The sequence below is a fragment of the Colobus angolensis genome, unplaced genomic scaffold (assembly GCF_000951035.1).
Source record: "Colobus angolensis palliatus isolate OR3802 unplaced genomic scaffold, Cang.pa_1.0 Scaffold97, whole genome shotgun sequence".
In the NCBI taxonomy this organism is placed as follows: domain Eukaryota; kingdom Metazoa; phylum Chordata; class Mammalia; order Primates; family Cercopithecidae; genus Colobus; species Colobus angolensis.
Genome location: NW_012123709.1, coordinates 7,626,339 through 7,648,918, shown reverse-complemented (window position 1 = coordinate 7,648,918; position 22,580 = coordinate 7,626,339). Strand labels below are relative to the sequence as shown.

The 22,580-nt window shown below is 39.4% G+C and overlaps 1 protein-coding gene across 1 annotated transcript in view; it reads left to right on the top strand.

Moving 5' to 3' along the window:
• The window catches only part of RYR3 (ryanodine receptor 3), a 400,958-nt gene that overhangs the window by 57,066 nt on the left and 321,312 nt on the right, over positions 1-22,580 (top strand). The window contains exons 3-9 of the mRNA XM_011932727.1: positions 1,731-1,805; positions 4,368-4,446; positions 10,128-10,240; positions 11,595-11,694; positions 14,423-14,516; positions 18,932-19,006; positions 20,959-21,115. Coding sequence (XP_011788117.1) covers positions 1,731-1,805; positions 4,368-4,446; positions 10,128-10,240; positions 11,595-11,694; positions 14,423-14,516; positions 18,932-19,006; positions 20,959-21,115 — 693 coding nt within the window. The remainder of the gene's footprint in view (positions 1-1,730; positions 1,806-4,367; positions 4,447-10,127; positions 10,241-11,594; positions 11,695-14,422; positions 14,517-18,931; positions 19,007-20,958; positions 21,116-22,580) is intronic.

Sequence of the window (22,580 nt, the reverse complement as noted above, 5' to 3'; positions counted from 1 at the left end):
ACAGTCCTACTAGAATCTTGTGGTCTACTTTTACAATAAGGTCATTACATGATACCTCTTTATCCTCCTAGTCTATTTCAATACTCTTTGCCTTCACCTATTTTAATGGTTATTTCCATTTGTAACGTGATTTTTATACACAAATCTTATCCCCCATCATCAAACTTCAGAAAAGGAAACGGTATAGCACATAGTTAAGTGCCCTCACCTTTGTTAAATCCTGACTGTGAACTTGGAACCTGTATGACTTCGAGCAAGTTACTCAATCTCTGTAAGCCTCAGTAGTGTGTGCCCAATGGTAGTAATCACCATGATGATAATTATCAAAAGCTCTGTAGGAAAACCACTTCTGCAGTTCTGGCGCTTGAGGCTTGCTTGTTCCCTGAAAGCAATGGTTCTCAAAACATGACCCCGTCGCCCCGCACAGCTTTTGGGGATCAGTGACTCTTAATCCTTCTTATGGTTACAGAGTTGGTAGGGACAAAGACAAGTTGGAGGAAGGTAGGAAGTATAAGCTGGTCAGTGGATCCGTTGGAGATGTAGGACTGTTTGGGGAGGACACAGCCATAGTGTAAGCCATCAGGAGCCGTCTATTAACTTGTAATGCTACAAGTGGATAAGATCAATTTTTGGTAGATTGACAAGATGTGAAAATTATTTGGTATGTCTAATTTTAATAGAAACTGTTGATGCATTTGTAAATAGAAAAACTAAAGTTAGTGCAAATAATTTCAAGAAATTTTTTATCTCAAGCTTTGGATTCTCTTTCTGTGCATGTTTGGGGAGGGAAGGGCCTATGCTCAAATATTTTCTCCTAAAAAACTTTATTGCTGGTTAGCATGATGATACTTAGGTGAGAAGCTGGAAATGTTGATGCCACAAAATCCTAGAATTTTCTGTAGATTTCAATTTTCCATGCGACCTACTCACCCCTAACTATAATAAATTACAGTTTTGTCTCCTATCATGTACTATTCAGTTCAGCATGGTGACGTGTGAATCAGATTCAGGGAAAGAATAAGAAACAGACACCATTGGCTTTACGTTGGGTCATCTCTCCCTCTCATGCCTCCCTCTCCCACTGTTTGGGCAGCCACTGAGCAAATAGCCAAAGTGGAGCTGCCTGGTGAGGCAGAGAAGATACCTAGATGGTCTCTCACCTGAAGGATCTATTTCCGCATAACTGGTTACCCTTTTAAAGTCCTGGATTTCAGAGCCATCTCTCGTTGGTGAGATCTGTGTAAGAAGGACCCATTTAAGGGAGTGGGCAGAAGGCCTAAGTGCCTCGAAGGGAAGAGACGGCATGGCACAGAATGTGACCATGTGCCTGCCGGCCGTGCTGCCTGTGTGTTGTTAGGCCATGGCTACATCACATTTGTTTCTCTCTCTCACTCTGAACGCTTCTGAGAAGTTTCAAAGGAAGGTAAGCAGTACCTGTGTCACTGACATGCTTCTCTGGTAGAACAGCTCTGGGTTTCTGCTGATCCTGGGCAGAGGCCGTTTCTGGGAATAGATTGGTCCCCACACACCCTCTCCCAAGGGTGTTGCATGGCTGTGGTCACACGTCTCTCTCTGCCCGTAGACCGGCCACTTGCTTCTGGAATGAATTCCTTAGGAGCTTTGCAGTGGGTCTTTTCCTGGTAGTCTGTCTCCCAGAATTGTTGTGCTGCTTGGCTTCCAGAGAAGCCACAACTGCCCTGTGCTGACCTTATTCTTCCTCATCCCCACAGGCAGCACAAGGAGGTGGCCACAGGACCCTGTTATATGGCCATGCAATTCTCCTGAGGCACTCTTTCAGCGGAATGGTAAGCAGCTCTGGTATCCACTCTCATCATTCAAGGAGGAGGGAAAACTGAAGAGGGGAGAAGTACAAGAAGCCAGCACATTATCCTCTTGACATTTCCTTCATATGACCTACCTCAATTTGCAATAATTGCAATTATGTTTTTTGTTTCATCAATATCTGATACCCCACCTCCAACTCCATGAGGAAGAGGGCTATGTATCTTCTTTATTTTGCCAAACCTATAACCCCACCAAATACAGTGTTTTTATATACTAGATGCTTAATAAATATTTGTTGAATTGACGAGTGATCAAATGGCTTATGGAGTAACAGATCTCTTTAGTATACAAGGATAAGCAGCATAGAAGAAAAACCAATAAAATGGAAATTTTGTGACAGTTCTCCTCCTTTACCTATCTAAGAGAAATAGAATGATACTCACTGTTTTCAGTCCTGGGAGAACTTGCAGGTTTTATGCTAATTCAGAGACAGGAGGAAGACAAGAGGCAAGGTAGTCACAGAAAGCTTGCATGGCTATTACTAATCAGAGATCTAGAACCAGAATTGACAGAAGGATGATGCCTCAATGTAACTTGAAAAAATTGCTACATTTTAAATAAATATAACTTATTTATAATTTACCAAAAAATTATAATTTTACAATATTTTAAAATACAGATATTGTCGTTTTTGCAGGGAGTATTAAGGAGAATATTATTACTCAATCAAGTATAATATATGCCACACCAATAGTGTATCATCCTCACTTTCTTTCAGTATAAGGAAGCCTCGTCATTTTCCTTTAGCCCTAGTGGAAAACTGATACATTAATTCACGAGTATTTCCACACATTTACACCAGCGGCATGATGCAAAGTTCATCTCAAGGCTTGAACTATCAAACTGACAACAGGAGCAACAGCTGCCTCTTAAATAATTCATTTGCTGCAGCATTTTTTTTTTTTTCTGAGCACTGGTGAGAAGCTGACCTTTTCAGCCTGAACATTCGTCTGCTGTAGTCCTTCATGGCAAAAGACAAAAAACAAAAATGGCCAAACGGAAGTGTATCCAAGTAGGAGGTGGAGACGTTATTGAGAGTAGGGAAACTTTTGAACCCTGATAATATCTGGAATTGACAGGTGATACTATCTTTCAGAATCTGATATTTATCTATAGGGTAAATAAAACTTCAACACTTCTCTTTACTTAAATGTAATAAACAGAACTTCAAAAGCATACTTCTATGGCTTCACAAACAGGCTAGTATCCTGGTAGTGACACAAAGACTTGCATTACTTATCATTAAGTTTACCTCTCCTAAAAAAAAGTTCTACTCACAGTGAACATACACTCTCTACTGGTGAGCTCCTTTTAAGCACAGCTCTAGGAATAAAGCCTGTAAGATACGACTTTGTACATTGCAATGATTTTCCATCTTCCTCTTGCAGAGAATTAGAACTGTGGCTCAGAAAGCACATCGCAAGAGCTTACCTCTCAGTCTAATTCTAAGATGAGCTGCTGTGCCCATCAGTGAAAGAGGCCATAGGATTCTTTATTAAGTTAGTTTAACAATCATTTTTAAGTTTTACCTGCCCATGTATCTTTATAATAAGAAAAAAAAAAGCATTATTTTGAGAAGCTTTAAAGCTCCTAGAAAATGTGAAAAACCAAAACTAGAAGTGGGAGAGTCATTCATGGCCCCCGACACTATCCAGAATCAACTTCTGTTTCATTTTTGTGTAATTCCTTTTAGTCTGGTTGCTGCACATTTAAATTTTTTGGGTACATATTAACTCATAAATGTACTATTTTATATATTACTTTTTAGCTCAATGTACTGTAAACAATGTTCCAGGCTATTAAACACTCTTGATAAATACTCTTAATAATGTAATATTATATAAAATAGAAGTATCAAAGGTTATCTAGCTTTTTCTTATTGTTGATCATTTATGTTCCATTTGTATTGTTCCTAATTTAAAAGTTTCTCAACATCTTTAATATTTCTAACTCATTTCTGTAACATAGTTCTATACACTAAACCACTGAGTCATCAGATAAGAGCATCTTTGAGGTTTTATGTGTATCGTAAAAGTATTTTCAGCTGGGCATAAGGTGGTTCACACGTGTAATCTCAACACTTTGGGAGGCCAAGGCAGGAGGATCACTTGAAGCCAGGAGTTCAAGACCAGCCTGGGAAACATAGCTAGACCACATCTCCACAAAATTTATTTTAATTAGCTGGGCATGGTGGCACACACCTGTAGTCCTGGCTACTTGGGAGGCTGAAGTAGGAAGATTGCTTGAGCCCAGGAGTTTGAGGCTGCGGTGAGCTAGGATTATGCCACTGCACTCCAGCCTGGGCAACAGAATGAGACCCTGACTCTAAAAGTAATAGGAAGAATAATTAAAAATAAAGTATTGTATTAAGGCATGTACCAATTAACTTTCCAATGAGCAAGATAAATAGAGCTCTCTTCACAGTAGCTCATTGCTGAACTTAACTGGAAGCTAACTAGTGGTAAGATACCAAGACCCAATGGAAGAGTGTGACTTCACTAGTATTTGCTCTTCTTTCACAGTATCTAACATGCTTGACTACATCAAGATCCCAGACAGACAAACTTGCCTTTGATGTAGGTCTACGGGAACATGCCACAGGTGAGTCAACATTCCCAGGTTTCTTGAGTTCAGTGGGGGTCTTGGGCTAAGGGCTTTTGAGAAGGACCCTGAATGTGTTACTCATTTGGGATTCCAAACCAACCTGGTGAAGAAATAGGTCTAATAAAATTGCAGAATAATGGACTAGAGAAAGGATGTGTAATGGAAACACAGAAACTAGGAATGAAGGAGAACATAATGTTTTTACCACAGTCAGCCAGAATCTCAAAGAGTAACAATTCTTTAACATTGTTAGGTACTGAAAGTAAGTGAACAAGTCATTCTTGATAAGAACCAATGATACTAAATGACTGCCAAAAAAGAAAGGTAGCATAATAAACACTTAAATAATGAAATATAGTGTCTAGATCAAAGGAGTAGTCCTATTTTGTTCTGTAATGAACAAGCTATGTCTAAAGTAGTGTTTTCCAAATGTTAGTTGTTTATAATTATGATTTTGCCATTCCACTGTATCCTTTTTAATATCATTTACTTTATGATTTTATTTAAATTTACTTTTGTACTTAAAATTTTACAGACAAAACTTATTACTGTAAGTATAACCTGTTTTTGCTTGCCATAAAAGTAAAATAATGAAAAGAAAACCATGTCATTAAGTAATTGAAGAGATGTTGACCAATATTATAACGTGTTAATGGTACACTAGTTCCAAATGTAAAACTTTATTTGAAAGCATCAGAAGGCTTAAAAGGATAGTAAAAATGAAAACAAATTTCTCACTATATTTGTCAATGTCATTTAATTGCCTCCCACCAATGATATACATCATATACTTTGGGAACCACTGGATTATTTTGTTTTTAGTATAGTCAAAAATACTGACAATCAAGAGGTGGGTGCTGAAGATGCTGACCAGGATGACACAGGTTCTCACTGGAAACCAGAAATAAAGAACAGAGGACTAAGATAACAATCTACAGATATTCAAAGTTATAGTATCAAACAAGATGCTGACTTGCTGGGGTTCTTCCAAAGACCAACAGAGCAGTGGGTAGGAGTTGAAAGGAGGCACATTTCACGTCAATTATGAAAACTACTTTGGAACATCTGCAATTAATGAGCAGAAGAACAGCTGGCCTTGGGATGTAGAGTGCTCCCTGTGGCTAAAAATATTCATTAACAATCTGACCATCTGTCAAGGGCATTACATATGGAATTTCTGCTCCATTTAGAGGTTGTACTAGGTACCAAACAGGATTCTTTGTTGCAAACGAGAGAACTTGATTCAGGTTAACTCAGTAAGAATAAGAACTTACTAGAAGGATGCTGGGTAGAGCCTGCACTAAATCTGGGGCCTCAGGCTTGAAAATTGGTTAGGAACAGAGACCAAGGAAGAGAAAACAGGTTAGAACGCACTACGGGAAAAGTCTAATTTGAATACAGTCTATAATACGACATTCTCCCTTAAATAGGAAGAGGGTTCCAATGTTGGGCAGCCAAAGAAAGACAAAAGTCTATGTTATTGTTCTACAGCTAGGTCAGTTCGTAATGGAAGGATCCAGGTTGTCTACTTTTATAGAACTAGAAAAAAAATCCAGCATCCAAACCTTGTGTACCTGCTGTTTCCGTGTCTTGCACAATGATGTCCTAAGAGTGCCTGAGGGAACCTCTTTCTCTTTTCCTCGTCTTCCTGTTTTTGTACTAAGCAAAAAAGTGACCCTGCCTTTGCCTATTATGCCTTTGCCTATTTATAAAATCTAATAAAATAAGATTAGATTTGAATTTGATTTAAAGTTTCTTTGTTTTCAGCCAAAGTGTTAGTCTTAAAATATGATTTCCTCTAAGGTGGTGTCAACCTTGCTGAAAATTACAAAGTGAGTGAAGTGCCACACTCTTGACTACACACTTCTTTCTAAATATAGACCAGCTGTCAATCCTGAAGAATATAATCAGTAAAGTCAAATATGGTCACTGTGTTTATGTCAGTAAAATATACATTTTGAGATTGGAAAGAAATTGAGAAACACCACTTTCTAGTCAAGTGTTCAGAGAATTATTTTAATTGTTAGAGCCTTTAATAAAAATAAAGGGAAACCACAGCAGACAATATTACTCTTTTCAGCAGTTTGTAAAAATTTCTAAAATCTGACTAGGTGTGAATTCTGTTCACAGACGAGGCAAACACATAGAACTAACCCAAGTTCAGGCTAGCTGATGAGAAGCTACCTGTGGCAGAAGATAGGGAGAATAGGCTTGACTAGGTCTTCACGAAAACCTAGAGCCTAAAATAACTTAGGTTTGTTTTGCCTCTCTCACCCAAATTCATGTGCTATTCTCCTTGAAGAAAGCTAGCTGGGTTTGTGAGGGACAAGGAGGATGCACCTCCAACTCAGATGAGGTTCAGCATTACCTGGAGATTCTCCTCACTGCAGGAGGAGGTTCACACGGAATCCCACAGAACGGTTCCCTGTTCCTGTCTGGCTAGTTCTTTGAGTGCACGTCTGGCTCAGAAACCCCTTCAGAGTTGTAAACAAGGAAACTGCCCAGTAGTGGAATTGAAACTACAGGAGAATATGAGGAGAAAGTTTGGGAGCAGTTTCTTGAACAATTCTGGCATTTTCCCCCAACACATTGAATTGTACATTCTCACACTTAACACAGAATTGATGATCATTTTATCCTTGATTTTGGGTAAAATTACTTAAATGTATTCTGGTCTCCTTTTAAAGTTGTTTAATTGCTTTGTTTTTAGCATTTAGGCATAGCTTTAGAATTTAGACTTAGGAGGAAATACATGTTTAACACATACCCACACTAAAAGTGTTATTTTGTATTTTAGGGCTGTGGACTGGCCCATCCCGTTGCTTCAGGGTCAGCTCCATCCCTGGCTCCAGAGCGTGGGAGAGGGCAGGTCAACAAAATACTCTTTCTGTGTGTTCCTCTTCAGGACCCCCTTCATCCTGGACACCATTTGGTGGTCCTCAGAGAACATTAAGGATGCATACAACATTTTCCCCTTCAAATGTAGAGCTCAACCTCTTTGTCATGTCATGTTTAGTTTAATTGAAGTAATACTCACACATAGATTAAAGAGAGAAATAGTTAGTGCTTCTGAGCTTATTGTAAACACCAGTCTCCTGCCCTCCTTCCTCTGGATGCCTGCCTCTCTGGGGCATCTACTTTCAGCTCTTTTAGTATTGTTTACCACTTGTTTGTAATATACATATTAATACAATGCTTTATAAAATTATTTCTAGATTATGCATTAACTATTGACGTCCTGATACTAATTTTGCTTTTATTTCACTCTTCCCTGTCTTGTCTTCCACTGTCTTGTCTTCTCATCCTTCCAATAGATTTTCATCTATTTTATTTAATTGTCAAATCAATATTAACTACTTCCACTGCTATAACTGTAACTTTTATTTACAAATGAGCCACATAATATATTCTGACCAGGTAATTTATTGTATTACTTTGGGGTTTTCTGATAGTTAATAACTGCCTCATTTGTTTGCTGAATTTTTTGCGACGCAATCATTTATTCGTTTTCAAACTTTCGTATAGAACTGAAAATCTCTAGCTAGATTCGATCACATGATCTGTTCTCTGTTTCATCTTCTTAGAAACGTCAGCCATCATCTAGGGAATTTCTGTTGCCTTGCCCTAGATTCCATGTTTGTTAGATCTTATAGGATTGGTTGGTGTTTGTTTGTTTGTTTGCTTGCTTGCCTTCTTGGTTTACCACCTCACTTTGGGTGGAGCACATTATCTAGTAACTTTTACAGAAAAGATGCATGTGGATTAAATTTTTGTCTGAAAATTTCCTAATTACAGCTTCACACGTCATGCACACTTTACTGTGATTCTATATTGGAAATATTTTTTTCCTCAGCTTCCTGAAGGCTTTCTGGTAGCCAGTGGTCTGACTGTTGAGAAGTCTACATTCTGATTTCATATCCTTTGTGTGTGACTTGTTTTTATTTTCTGAAAGCAGCTAAGAGTGTCTCTTTCGCCCTGGTGTCTGAAATTCCACAGCGATGTGTCTTGGCGTGGCCTCTTTCTGTTCTGACATCTCATGGGAATGCACCTTCGAGTGGTTTCTAATCTCTACTGTGTTAGGGACTCTGTAGGTTCTTTCAATCTGGAAAAGCTCATTTTTCAGCTTTGAAAAAACTTTAATAGTGTTTCTTTGTTAATTTCCTCTCTCTTTTTCAGTTCTTGCTCTCTGGAATTCCTCTAGGTTGGTTTTTTGATACTTCTAATCTGTTTCTTGTCTTCCTTCCTTCTGGAATAATTTTTCAGCTTTATCTTACAACCTTCTTCTTTTTTTGTTTTTCCGGGATGAATGAATATTTTTCTTTTCCTTGGAAGGGATCCTTCATAGATACTAATATAACTGTTTCATGAATGTTAACTTCTTACCTCTGAGATTATTAATTATAAGATTTTTTAAGTTTTCTTTTGTTCTCTGTAATCTTCGTTTTCTCCAAGTCCCTTTCTTCTCTTTTTGCTTCATTTTTGTAGTTCCTGTTAGAGACCTTTCTCGGTTGTCAGGTGGTCCTTGGTCTGCGTTCGTGTTCTGATCAAGGCGGTAAAAGCTGACTAGAAGCTGACTGGGGCTTGTCATCTGTTAAGCCTCACTTTTAGGTCATCTGGCAGAGACCTGAGCATTTCACTGGTGACCTCAAACCACAGTATGTTTTATCTTAGCTAGTTTGGCTTCCCTAAAGAGTGATCCTCAAATTTGGGTGGAGAGTGGGAGGGAAAGGAGCTGGGGTTTTACTAATCAGGGTATAAAGTTTGAATTCTATTTTTAGCAAGACTCTACTTCTTTGTTTGACAATGTCTGGTATTTCCAAAACCAGGCCCTTGGTAGTTTGCCTTTCCATGGATTCAACTTCTAATCTTCTCTAGTGTGGAGGAGGACAGGTCTTCTGGCTGTGCAGGGCAGGGAAAGGAATCAGAGATTTGAATGTCCTTTTAAAGCTTTCCACCAGTCCTGTTTTCAACCCATTTTCTGCCTTCGCTGGTAGCTGGTACTTCTAATTCCAGCGACATTCTTGAGATTCTGCAGCAGGAATTGACTTTTCATTGATGGTTTCTTCTTCTCCATTTTCTTACTCAGAGACCTGGGTTTTAACTTTTCATTGGCTAAAAGCATCCACCTGCTTTCCTTTTTCCAAAATATCAGTTTATCCTCTTTGCTATTAATTGCTCACTTATTGTCTGAGTCCTTGCAGATGTAAGCCTTTTTTTACAATTCCCTTAGGAAAGGGGGAGACAAAGATGAAAGTGTGTAAGTGTTCAGTAGACCAATGAAATCGATTCTTTTTATTTATTTGTTTATTTATTTATTTGTTTAATTTTTCTTGGTGCTCTTGATTGGAGTCAATTCTTAAAACAGAAATTTGAAAGACTGTAAAAAGCATTTTTCCTATTTGCATTAAAAATACTCGAAGGCCACTACAGTTTCTGGCCTCCAATACTCTTTTCCAAACAGTGTTTTTCTGTCTCTAGGAAAAATGAAAATGACAGACATAGTCAAGAGCAGATGGGGGGCTGTCTGGAACGGTTAGAGATCAATAGAAGTTGAGATCTGGAGTATGTACTTGTTGTGTGCACGTGTAGGGTTGTCCTAGGAGGAATGAGAATAAGGGGCAAAATTAGGGACACTAGCTTCTGTGAAGCAATGACTAACTCGCAGAGCCTTCATGTAGGAGAAGCCTGTTGGTGGACTATACATCCTGCTTCCAAACAGAGGTCCGAAGGAGAGAAAGTTAGAATTGGCGATGACCTCATCCTCGTCAGCGTGTCCTCTGAAAGATACCTTGTAAGTACCTCATAATACAAGAGTCTTTTGTTTTCAGAAATTTTTCCTTTAGGAATAGGTGTCCATGAAGAACTGAGCCACAGCAGGTTGGATAGAATGAGATGCTCTTACACATACAGAGTTGACCCTTAAAGAATGTAGGGGTTAGGGATGCTGACCCCCTGCAGAATAAAAAATTAGTGTAGCTTTTGGCTCCTAAAAACTTAACTTTTGATAGGAAATAGCCTACTTTTGATGGGAAATAGCCTAGTTTTGATAGAAAATAGCCTACTTTTGATGGGAATATGTAAATGGGATAATGTAAATAGCCTGCTAAAGCATATTTTTTATGACATATGTATTATGTATTGCATTCTTACAATAAAGTAAGAAAATGTTAAGGAAATCATAGGGAAGAGAAAGTATATATACTCTCTAAAATGGATCATCCTAAAGATCTTCATCGTTGTCATCTTCACATTGAATAGGAGGAAGAGAAGGAAAAGGAGGGGTTGATCTTGCTGTCTCAGGCGGTAGAGGTGGAAGAAAATCCATGTATAAGTGGACCCGTGTAATTCAAACCCTTGTGTTCAATAGTTAACTGTACTTGAGGGATGATTAAATGCCCTCCCCTGCCACATGATCATGGTGCCTGGAACTAATCTGTTATTCTTTTAGATTATGGTGCTGTGTCCAGCAGACTGTTCAAATGCTCCAAGCACTATTTGCACATTAACTCCCATTATTCTGAATTTATTACATTGTTTAGCTCTTGTTTAGGGAAAGAACAAGAAAGGTTGGAATCCAGGAAAATAAGTTTATGTTAGAGAAAGAAAGAAATGTACAGTGTTTCAGGATATGGGGTATCGCAGAGAGTGGAAGATGCTGGTGAGATTTTGCAGCTGGGGATGGGTAATAGAAAAGCACCATTTGTATCAGGCACTTGGCTGGGGGTGGGGATGCCTGAAGATGAGAGAAACGTCAGAGAAGCTTCTCATGGAGCCAACTGAAGTTAAATCTGTGGGCGGATTTTACTTTGCCTAGGCCAAATGTTGGGTAATTTTTCCCATTTGCGAGTTATCTTATCCTACAAAGAATGGACATTTTATGAGTTGGTGTTGAATCAGCTCCAGCTGAGGGGATGAAGTCAACACACGTCTGCCATCTCTGTAGCTGAATAATTCCTCACCCCAGAATAAAGTGTCCCACTTTGAAGCTGCTTCTAGATCAGGTGGAGAAATCTCCCACAGGCTGTAGAGGAAGAGCCAGATGACAGTAAGGCTGTTTAATTTAATCCTTGAAGTTCTAGGTGAGCTGTTTCTGTCAGTACTGGACTGGTGATTTAAAAGATGTCTCGTTTCTGTTTCTGCTGCAGCATCTCTCAGTATCAAATGGTAACATACAAGTGGATGCCTCCTTTATGCAGACACTCTGGAATGTACATCCTACGTGCTCAGGAAGTAGCATCGAAGAAGGTGTGCTTCTTTATATGCATTTAGCCTGAGCCTGCCTGTCTCTCTTGTGCTGTATACATTAATGTTTTCTGCTACTTCCCAGATCTCACCTGAATGTCTTGGTACACAGGTAGCCTGATTTTAGCTCACTTGAGTTTCTTTCTCTGAATTCGGTACAGATTGTTTTCTATCCTAACTTCCAGTTACATGGGCATCCCCGGACTTATTTTTTTAATCCCTTGGAGCCCACTATTATTTTAGCACTACACGTATTCAGGACTTGGATATGCACCTTTGTTCTCTCTCTGAGTTTCCGCATTTTTATTTTTGCTTAGTAGTTGTAAGTGTAAAGACCTCAGCACCTTCAGTTTTAGAAGAGATTATTTGCCAAGAAGGTGACATTGTTTATATTTCTCCCTATGCGTCTCTCCATGCAGGTGGAGCACTTACTCTATCATAAAAGTGTTTGGTCATTTGTTTTTACTTGTATTTATGGAAGACCATTTTAACATAGGAGGTGAAATTATTTTTCCCTTGGAAGTGAAGTCATCCAACGTTGTTCAACATATTTTATTTCACAGAATCAGGCAAAGTCAACACACCTTTCAAGTTGTGTAATAAATATACAGGCCTTACCTCACTGATAGGTAATACCACAGCTGAGAAGAATAATCAAATGTCAGTGACCTACGGGCTTTTGTGTTACATTTTGGCACGTTATAGCAAGATCAGAATTTTTAAAAATACTCATCACAGGCTTTAGCCCTATTAAAGTCTAGTACTTTCAAACTGGGAATGTCCTTCTATGCTGTGATGTTTGAAAAAAGAAGGAAAACAGAGTTGTCCAGGTGATACCCCAGTTTTGGAATGCATGATAGTTAAACCGAATACTCAGGAAAAGACAAATTCTAACTCTTTTGGCAACAAGTGGGAGGCTTTAAAAGGTAGGATGTGTTTAGCCCTCTTCCTTTGTGCCAGAATTAACCCATCCTCCTAAGCCTGTTGTCAGTCAATCCCTTTCTGTTAAGAATCAAGAAGCTCTGGGTTTAAGTCTTTACCAAGAAAGTTTTGGCTCAATCTTCTCCATGTTGAATTTTTTATTTTCACCGTAGGAATAAAATTCTTTCCTGGTCCCAACAGAGGGCTTGTGGAGATTAATTAAGGCATGTTTGCAAATCATGTCAAAAGGTCCTTATAGAAATGTTGAGTGCCCTTGTAATATAGTCTGGATAACTCATCACTTGAGTCATCTGGCTCTGTAGAAAAATGTCCTTCCAGCATCCACTGGTGAGAAACCCACTTCAGCCCTTAAGAACGTAAGTGATCTTCATCATGATGCTGCTTTCCTGACTATGGCCCTGATAGATTTCAATTAAGAAAAGTCGTGATGCACCAGCACTTGGCAGTGTTCTCTGTGTGAGTAGGATATTGATTGAAGGAGCCCAAGAACTGTAAAGGATAAACTCCAAATAGGGCATGGCCTCTCCATCATGAGATGAACAAGAGCTTAATCAAGAGCTTGGTCATGGAGGGCTTTAATTTTCTAAATAAATTAGCTATTAAGAATCCCCCTATAATGTATCATGAGTCATTTTTCATGCAAAGAAAGTTATAACTCAGAATATCAGTACAAAAAGATACAGGAAAATTGGAAGGAGACTTTGGAATATTTGAGGGAATTTTAGAAAACCTTGCCTTGTCTAGGTGAGAAAACTGAACTCATATCAGACTGTCACTATACAAAATTCACTAATAATACCCTTTTCTCCTCTGGCATGATTGCTCATTCTTACTGTTTTAATCCAGCACCCAAAATAGTTTAAGACAGCGCCTAAAGTGATCTAATTATGTGATTTTTTTTCCTTTAAAAATTCTGACACAGACGTTGCATATATTAAGTTCATATGTTTCCTGAGAACAGACTAGCCTGGAGAATTTCTTAATTCAGAGGAATAACAAATCCCATTTCTTGGTGCCAGGTAAAGCTCGGACTGGAGCCCCTCTCCTGCTACTATGTTCTTTGAATTAAGGCTCAGCATTTATTTGAAGACAAATGGATCATCGTGTCCTTGAAGTTCATTGTTTCCTTTCCATCTCTGAACTCCATGACTATTGAGATTCCTTTTTTATTCTGAAGGCTAAGTATTTGTTGATAAAAGCATCTACACTTGTTCACTCAGGGATGTTAGAGAGTAATTCTGTTTTCCCTTCGTGCTGTAGGAGTAGCAACCAGATTTGATCTGTTTGTTAAATGTATTTGAATGTTGCCTTCTCCTAAAGGGTCTTAAGAATGGTCTGCTACCCCTTTCTCAGCACCTTTCTTTCCCATGATTTGGATTTTTTTTGCAAAGTATACACAGTGAGATTGTGGATATTTATCCAGCAATTTGGTGTTGGGTGTATTTACATCCTAAGTAACTGGAAACTCCTAACATTAGCAATTTAATTTTCCTTTTGATTTTAAATTATATGGATTGGCATGCTATTTTCACTTTACCTTTTGATGTTGCACTGGCTCACCTCTGAAGCCCTATTTCACTTTCAACTTTAGAATTGTTTTGACTTTCCTGTCTTTTCTGCCTGAGGCCTGTATTCATGGAATATGTAGTTATCAAAATGTGTCTCTCTCGGTATTTTCTGTAACTGGCCCAGACCTGTGTGAATTTACCCTTTTTAAATATGCCATTCTCTAATGAAGAGTTTAATGAAAACTTGCCATCATTCACAGTAGAATATAATTCTCTTACAGGATACCTACTTGGTGGGCATGTAGTACGTCTTTTCCATGGTCATGATGAGTGTCTGACGATACCATCTACAGACCAGAATGATTCCCAGCACAGGTAAGTCAATAGCTTCATTCTTCCCCTAGCTGTTTCCAGTCTCAAGTGACTCAAACTAAAGAGTTTACATTTGTATTTAGCCACATAGGAACTCTGTACATGTCAGTCAATTGACAAACCTTCCTCCAGCCATGGGTTCCAGTTTGTAAAGCAGGAATGGCGGTTCAGCTTGCTCACAGGAGGAGCTCTGTACACATGCTGTGCTTAGGCGGTTCTGTAATGCTTCCAGAACCCTTCATTTTCTTTGGCTCTGCACTTAAACAAATTATTCACCAGGCTCTTCAAAGACAGATCATCTCTATTCCCATTTCATGTGCTAAGTAAATAAGGTGGACTTCATTGATTTGGTTTTATCACTAAATAGCGTTAGAGAAACTGATGTCCAGCTGGAGCTGGATTTAGCAGGGGTCGGTGCCAAGGGTGCATTTAGAGGGCGCTGTGCTGAGGACAATGTGTTCTTGTCCTCATACTTGACCCCTTCATGAATGATTTTCAAAATTTCAAAACCATGAGATGGAGGATATGAATCCAAGTCTTAAATGCATACTAAAGAGTTTTTTTTGGTATTCTGTCATCAAAGGAACAGAACATAAAAAGCTTGGCCTTGTAACTATAGAAATCTGATATTTTAAAAAAATCAAACCTCAGATCCAAACTAGATTGAATTTGGGACAGCAGTGAGTCTGATCCGGTGACAATGTTTTCTTTTCTTTTGTGTAATGCCTACAGGATCCTTGTCAACTGCATTTCTTTTGCTTCATTAGAAACACAGGTTCACAAGTCTTCACATCTTGGAAACTATGTAGGTCAGGTTCCTGCATAGTCATCCACAGGTCACACACTGGGTGATTTCAGATGCAAGTGTAGAAGCCAGAGCTGCTGACTCTCCATCAGGGACCATTTCCTGTATTTGATGTATTCAAGGACCCTCCCCCCCACCAGAAGCAATGTGCTTGAATTTATTATTATGCACCTTAGAAAGCACCCATTGGCAATGTGTATCCCTTATAGTTCTGAGTCTCTTCCTACTTGCTATCTACTCTGAATACCCCTTCATAGCAACCAGATGTGACCCAGAAGGGTGCCTAGGACACATAAAGCACAGACCTATGTAAAGTGCCGTGCTAAATTCACTTGCTGCCTCCCTGGCACTGGGCCAGCAGTTGACAGTTACCTCTGATAGGGAAGTTAGGTCCACCTGATTTTCCGTAGAAATAAGGATTCTCTACCCTGTCATGTGATCCTGTTCTCTTGTGGTTTGCCTTGTATTCAATACTGAAACTATATAATAGCCCATTTACTGTCTCTTTGATATCATATTCTGCTGCCTCAAGGGGAAGGTTTGCAGGTGGATGAATAACTGAGATTTTTGTGAGTTTTGCAGGATTGTTTGTATCTAAGATGGAATACATCCGAACTTTCCTAGTTCATTCTCTCTATTCCTGTTCTACTTTTAAGGATGGAAATTTGGGGGAAAAAATGAAGTATTTACCATGTGCATGCCCCCACCCACATGCACACACCTGTCATCAAAATTAGAGCCAAATTAGAAACAGCTGGGCAGAAACTATGCCACTTAGTCATTTGGTGGGCATTTCGGTCAAGTGATTCAGCAAAATTCTGCTTGGAAGGAAAGGCTCAGCAAGTGTTTGAAAGGATGTGATGGGGAGAGTGAAGTAGCTGGAGAGGGGTTTTTACAATGGGCACACTGGAGCAGACGTGCTTGCCACCGTTTAAATAAACATGAAGGTGGCCTTTCTTTAGCCCAGGATTTCACTGACTCTAATTTGTGTTTGGGAAAAAAAATTCATCCATAAAAATAAGAAGGCTGATTTTATAAGGAAGCATGGAGGGTTTAAGACTGGGGCAAGTGAGCAGCTGTTCAGCACAGTGGAACTTGAATCTTTTTATCAACTAGTCTCAACCAAAACAGGATGCCTTGGTGTTACTGGATGTCTAGGTGAAGTGAGCGATAAGCCTTGTCTTAGGCTTCTATTGTCAGGTAAATCCTCAGAACTGGCCAACATGGCCAGGAACATCAAAATCGGGGGAGCATGATAGAATAGGAAACAGCACACTAAAAGATTCTAGCAGCTACTGAGGCATGCAGGTGTTCCATTGCAATGGTGCTGACTCTCCAGAAGAAATTGCTTTCCGTCCCTATAAATCCTGAGAGCAGCCAAGCTATGTGGAAAGACTCCGACCCAGAGTGGAAACCCAAGACTCCCAATCTAACATCTTGAGCTCCGATCCTTGGCTTTGCCTCTGGCTTGTCAAACACCCTGGGATAAGTTACTTAACCTATTGAAGCTAAGGCTAAGCTGTCAGCCAAGCTTTCAAAAGCACCTCAGCTTGCCGCCCACTCTACTCCTCTCCTTGGAATTGTTTTAGAGAACAAGAACACATTGTTTCAACCTCAGTAACCTTGTGAGATTAAATGGAGCAGGCCGCCCAAATGTCACAGGTGGGAAGAACAAACCTTCACAAATCCTTCAGATGTCAGGGGTAAAGAATCTTCTAGTTCCAGCTCCAGCACTGTTTCACCTGGGACCTGGGTGAGCCGCTTCACCCTCTTCTGAAAGGATCCTTGCAGCTTGCACTAGAGAAGGAGAAGCATCAGTGAGAATCTTAGCAAATGTTCCTAAGTGACTAGGAGGTTGGTGCAGTATCATTTCTGTTCTAGGCCTCGTACAGACACACCTGGGGTGTAGGAACTCGAAAGCAGTATCGGATTTTCTTTCCTAATATTTACTGGGCATTTCCCGATAACATGTACATTAGAGAAAGATTGAGAAATAGCCTCTGTAATCCCACCTTCTAGAGGTAACCACTGTTGATGTAATGTTTCATTGATTGCTGTCCGATTAATGTGTCCCTCTATGCATGTTTATAAACATTTATAAAAAACACTTTCTAAACATTTTTTAAAAGCCCTTTAAGTTTTCACAACCTTGTTATGTAAGTACCCTGATTAGATAAGCAAATGGAGACACAGAGAGTTGAAGGGGCTTGCCCGAGGTCACACAGCTACCAGATTCAAACCCAGGTCTAACTTCCAGGCTCATTTTGAATCGACTCATAATTATGATACTTTTCCAGGAAAAAAAAAATAAGTACACATTTTCTTTTCATCACTATTGATTAGCTCTTGTCTCTAAAATCTAAATCCGGATTCCTCTGGGGTTTGATCAATTCACTTGTGATACATACAAATTCTCTCCGGTGGAGGTAGGATTTTAAGTTAGTGAATGTAAATGCAGTTAAATAATCAGTTTTGATTAAAGATCACAAGATTCTCAAAAAGTGGCTGGATTCAGTATACCAGGTAATCTGGGGACCGCTGTTCTTGAGACATGCTCTTAAACTGTGAATTTTGTACAATGTGGACCAGCCTGCCCCAATCACAGGTTATACAGCATTCATTTAAAATAAAACTTTAAAAACTGAGGCTTTGTTAATCACTGGAGAAAACATCAGGGAAACCCAAGTTGAGACACATTTCACAAAATGCCCAACCAGTACTCCACAAAACTGTCAAAGCCAAGAGAAACAAGGCAAGACCATTTAGAAAGCATAACAGATGAGAAGAAATGGGAGACATGGCAGCTAAACGCAGTGTGGTATCCTGGATTATATCCTGGAACTGGAAAAAAAGTTTGCGGGAAAAATTAAGGTGAAATCCAAATAAAGTCTTGAGTTTAGCTAGTAATGACATACTCATGTTGGTTTCTCAGTTTTGACAAACGTACCTTGCTAATGTAAGATGATAACATTGGGAGAAGCTGAGTGAGATCATGCAGGAACTCTCTGGACTATCTTTAGTAACTATTTTATAAACCTAACATTTTTCTAAAATAAAAATTTTATTTCAAAGCACTTTAAAAGATGATTCGTAACACGGGAAAGGAAGCAAGAGTACAGTAATAAAATTGTGAACACTGTAACAACTGAGGATAAAGCAAGTGCCCTAGAACGATGGAAATGAGTTCACACTGTGTTGAATAGGTGTTTTTAAAGTACAAATACATTTTTTAAAGATATAAAACTACATCAAGGAGCTTGACCTGAAGGAACTGGAGCATTCTGTGTCTGCCATCATGGTGTAACTGGGCTATCGTGACTCCTGATGTAGAAATGGAGATGTTCTTTTTCCTGCCTTTTCCTTGTGTACCTGATGATGCATAAATGTCCATGATATGGATATGGTGAGCAGTTCCCTCCCCTCTAGCTGCTTTGACCCTTTCTGAGAGAATGAGACTGTGAAACCGTCCTCCTTATTCTGGCTTTGCATTCTGCTGACTCCAAAAGGGCTTAGACAAGCTGGGTGCCTGAACAGCCTCTGCAGGGAGCTGTTCTTCACCCGGGTGCTGATCAGTGTCCTGCAAGTAGGAGCTGATCTCCAACTCTGCTTATAGGAGGATATTCTACGAAGCTGGGGGAGCTGGGACTCGAGCCAGATCTCTGTGGAGAGTGGAACCACTTCGGATAAGGTAATGGAGGGCCTGGGAGTATCCTTTTCAAGATTGCTTTCTTTTTCAATAATAGGCCGTTCTCTTAAATATTTCATTCATTCCATATCACCTGGCAAACTCCTTCAAGTCCTTTGTCTAGAGCTAAATTCTGATATTTCTGTGACGTTGTTTTTAAAGAACACACACACAGTTTCCAAAGCCACTGTGTTGACTCTGAGGCTGGCAGGCTCTTCTGCCCTTGCAGTAGCTGACTATAAAAGGAAAGCTCAGACAAGGCCACTGAAAGCCATCCAAGTCCTCCCATTTGTTTTCTTAAACAGGTTCTCTGGAACCCAGATAAGTCTTCTCTCTCCTCTCAGTAGCTTTTTTGGCTCCATTGGACAGGTAGCTTTAAATGGCACACAGACAGGTAGTCACGATGGCATAAGATAAGGAAGATGTAAACATCACTGGAAATGTAGGTGTGAAGAAAAAAGTACTTACTAGAACTTTTCAGAGACAGTTTTGTCCCTTGGTGGAAGGAACAGGAGGCTGAGACTTTGCAACCACAAGCTTGAATAACCACGGGTGGTCGCTTAACTTCAAACCACTGAAGGGGGATCACTTTCAATGCAGGACCTTTATATGGGCTGAGAGGATTTGCAAGTTAGGCTAGAGCTAAACTGCTTGGAGTGAGAGAGGAGGGTTAAGTGTTGCCCTCTGGTTTTCCTTCTCTGCCTTTCCCTCTAGTTCCTTCTGTTCAATCTCTCCCTGAAAATATGTTCAAAATAAGTCTCTGTCATGCAGGGTATATGCCCCGAGGGGCCCTGAAGATAATCCATTGGCAATCAGAAGGTAATATTAGAACTTCTCTTACACCATACACACACATGCACACATTTTTTTTCTGAGAAATTGGCAGCTGATGGTTTAAGGAATACCAGTTTTAAGGAGCATGCACTTATTAACTGACTTGAGTCATTTACATCCTCTTTCCAAACCCATTAAAAATCTGAGAGTAACATACTCTTGTTCTCAGGATATTAGCCCTTAGTTATTGCTTAATGGACTTTTTAAGAGGCCAAAATAGGTATGTATATGTACTTCTGGTTGTGATTGCTTGCTCATTTCCCCAGAGAACCAAACATGAAGAATTTAAGCCTTTTATCAATGTGATTTGGATTTATTGATGCTTCAAAAAGTTGGACGAAGTGGAGAGTGGTTTTAAAATGTCACACATATATCTCTTAAACCTTATATACTTAAGAGATAAGTATTTTGCATATGAGCAAATATTTTAAAGAGAGAAATTCTGAGTTAGATTATTCAGTGGATAATTTCTCCATAACACTTAACGTAACTTTAGCTGAGTGCTAATCTTTTGATGAAGGACCATTAAGAGGACAGTATTCAATATGAGTTCTCACTTGTCTTAATCCTTTTATCCTGCTGTACTTACTTTCCACAAAATTTATCTCCTTTTAACATAATTCAGTGTTGACTTATAACACTTGTTTATTGTCTGTCTTTGGCAAGTGTAAGCTGTGCAGGTATTTTTACTATTTCCCTTGAAGATAGGACTCTCTGTGGTAGTAATATGTTTTAGTTCAGATGGCAGGTTTGGAAAGGCTTTTCCATTCAAAGACAAGTTTCCATTCAAAGACAAGCTTCCCATTGATTTGTGATTATTTGCATCAAGACCTTTCAGTGGAGGGAAGGAAAAATTGGAAACCTGGGACTTCCAGTTGTATGAAGCCACTGACCTGCCTTTGAGATCATTCCTTGTTGATGTCATCAAGAAGGAGCACTAGACTGGGTTGTAGGCAGACATGAAATCCTACAGCAAGCCAGGAACCTGGTGCATTTTTCTCTTAAGGATGGATACCAGAAGGGTTATAAGTCTGCTAGCATGTGTAAGAAAGCATAGGGTAAATACTGAAAAGGACTTATTTTTGTATAAATGCAATTTCTTATCTGTTTCATCTGCCCAGTTGGAGTGGCAGTAACATCAGATGGGGCCAGGCTTTTCGACTCCGGCATCTCACCACAGGCCACTACCTGGCCTTGACAGAAGACCAAGGCCTTATACTGCAAGACCGGGCAAAGGCAGACACCAAGTCCACAGCTTTCTCTTTCCGGGCATCAAAGGTAAGGTGTGATAAAGTGGACTTTGACCCTATTCTAAAAGTGAAAACTCAGACACCTCCAGGTAGAGCTATAACTGGAAAAGAAAGTAGGCTGGAACAAAGCAGAGTTGGAAATTTGACCTAAGATAGATAAACACTTTCTTCTTTTATCTTTTGAATTGAGTTCATGGAGGAATGTGTACCTTGGATGAAGGTTGAAGTCTTGAGCAAAAGGAGAGTGTGGACAGTCCTGGAAAATCCAAGGATCATAGGAATGGACATTGTTGCTCAAAGGCTATTGGAAATTATTGTTGTTGTTTAATGCATTCTGAGTTGTCCTGAATAACTTCCAAGTTATATTCTTCACTCCTTTAAAGCAATAGTAGCATTGGAGGCATGAGTTCAGAGCTACATTTGTTTAAATAAAAAGGTAATTTGTTAAAAAGGTTTAAATTTCAAAAGCATGAGTTTCAGTGCTTTATTTGTTTAAATTTGTTTAAATGATGCAGAGAAGACATTCTGGACATGACATCATCTTGCAGTGATTAATATTCATATGATAAAATTTACTACTACCTTCCCCGTTCTTTTCCTTAGCTATTCCTACTCCCCGGATCCCTCAGCTTTCTCCTATCCATCCCAAACCTTCATTAAGAATGGATCCTCTGGTAGTTAGGTTAACCTCAAATTAATGACTTTACCGTTTGATGTGTATGTGGACAACTATTCTTTTTTAATGTTCAGCCACCTTTAATGTTCAACCAGGCTTCGACTCTCTCTAACTCAGAGCTGGATCTAGTTGAACGGTCAGAATTGCATTCTGAGCTAACTTCTGACAGACAGTTGGATGGTCTGTCACTTTATGAGTGTTCTGGAAAGATCATCCAAGCATGAGAAAGGCTCTGCACAGATGTGGGCACGGTTATCAGGAAGTCTGCACTTCCTAAGAGTATAGCTCAATATCTCCTTTGGGAGCTTCACCTTTAGTTTCATTCTTTGCTCTTTTCCAGAAATAAATCTTGATGTGTGTTCTCACTGTGATTTCACTCAAGGGTTGTTGAGGATTCTGCTTGTGTAGGACCAGGGGTGAGGCTGACAGCTGAATTTTCTATGGGGGCATCTCTGCTTCCTAATGCACCTGAAGAAAATAGTCAGCACTGCCCTTCTTTGGTGCAGGGGTTCAGAGTCTGTTTTCCCCCTCCTTTTGTGCTCCTATGGTCTTTTTAGTCAGAGAAACTCTTTGGCGTGTAGTTTTTTCTCTTTAATATTGCCCTGTATCAGAATTGGGCTTTTTTCATATCTTTATTCCAAATATTAAAAGACATGATCTTCCTGTTCATATCTTCCTAACCATCTCTCAGATGTTATCTTCCATCTGCTTCCCTTCCAACGGCTATTGACTCTGATTTCATTCTGGTTTTCTGAGCACATCTTCCTCACGTTGCTATCATTTTTTTTTTTTTTTAGATTGCCAGCACAAGAGGGAT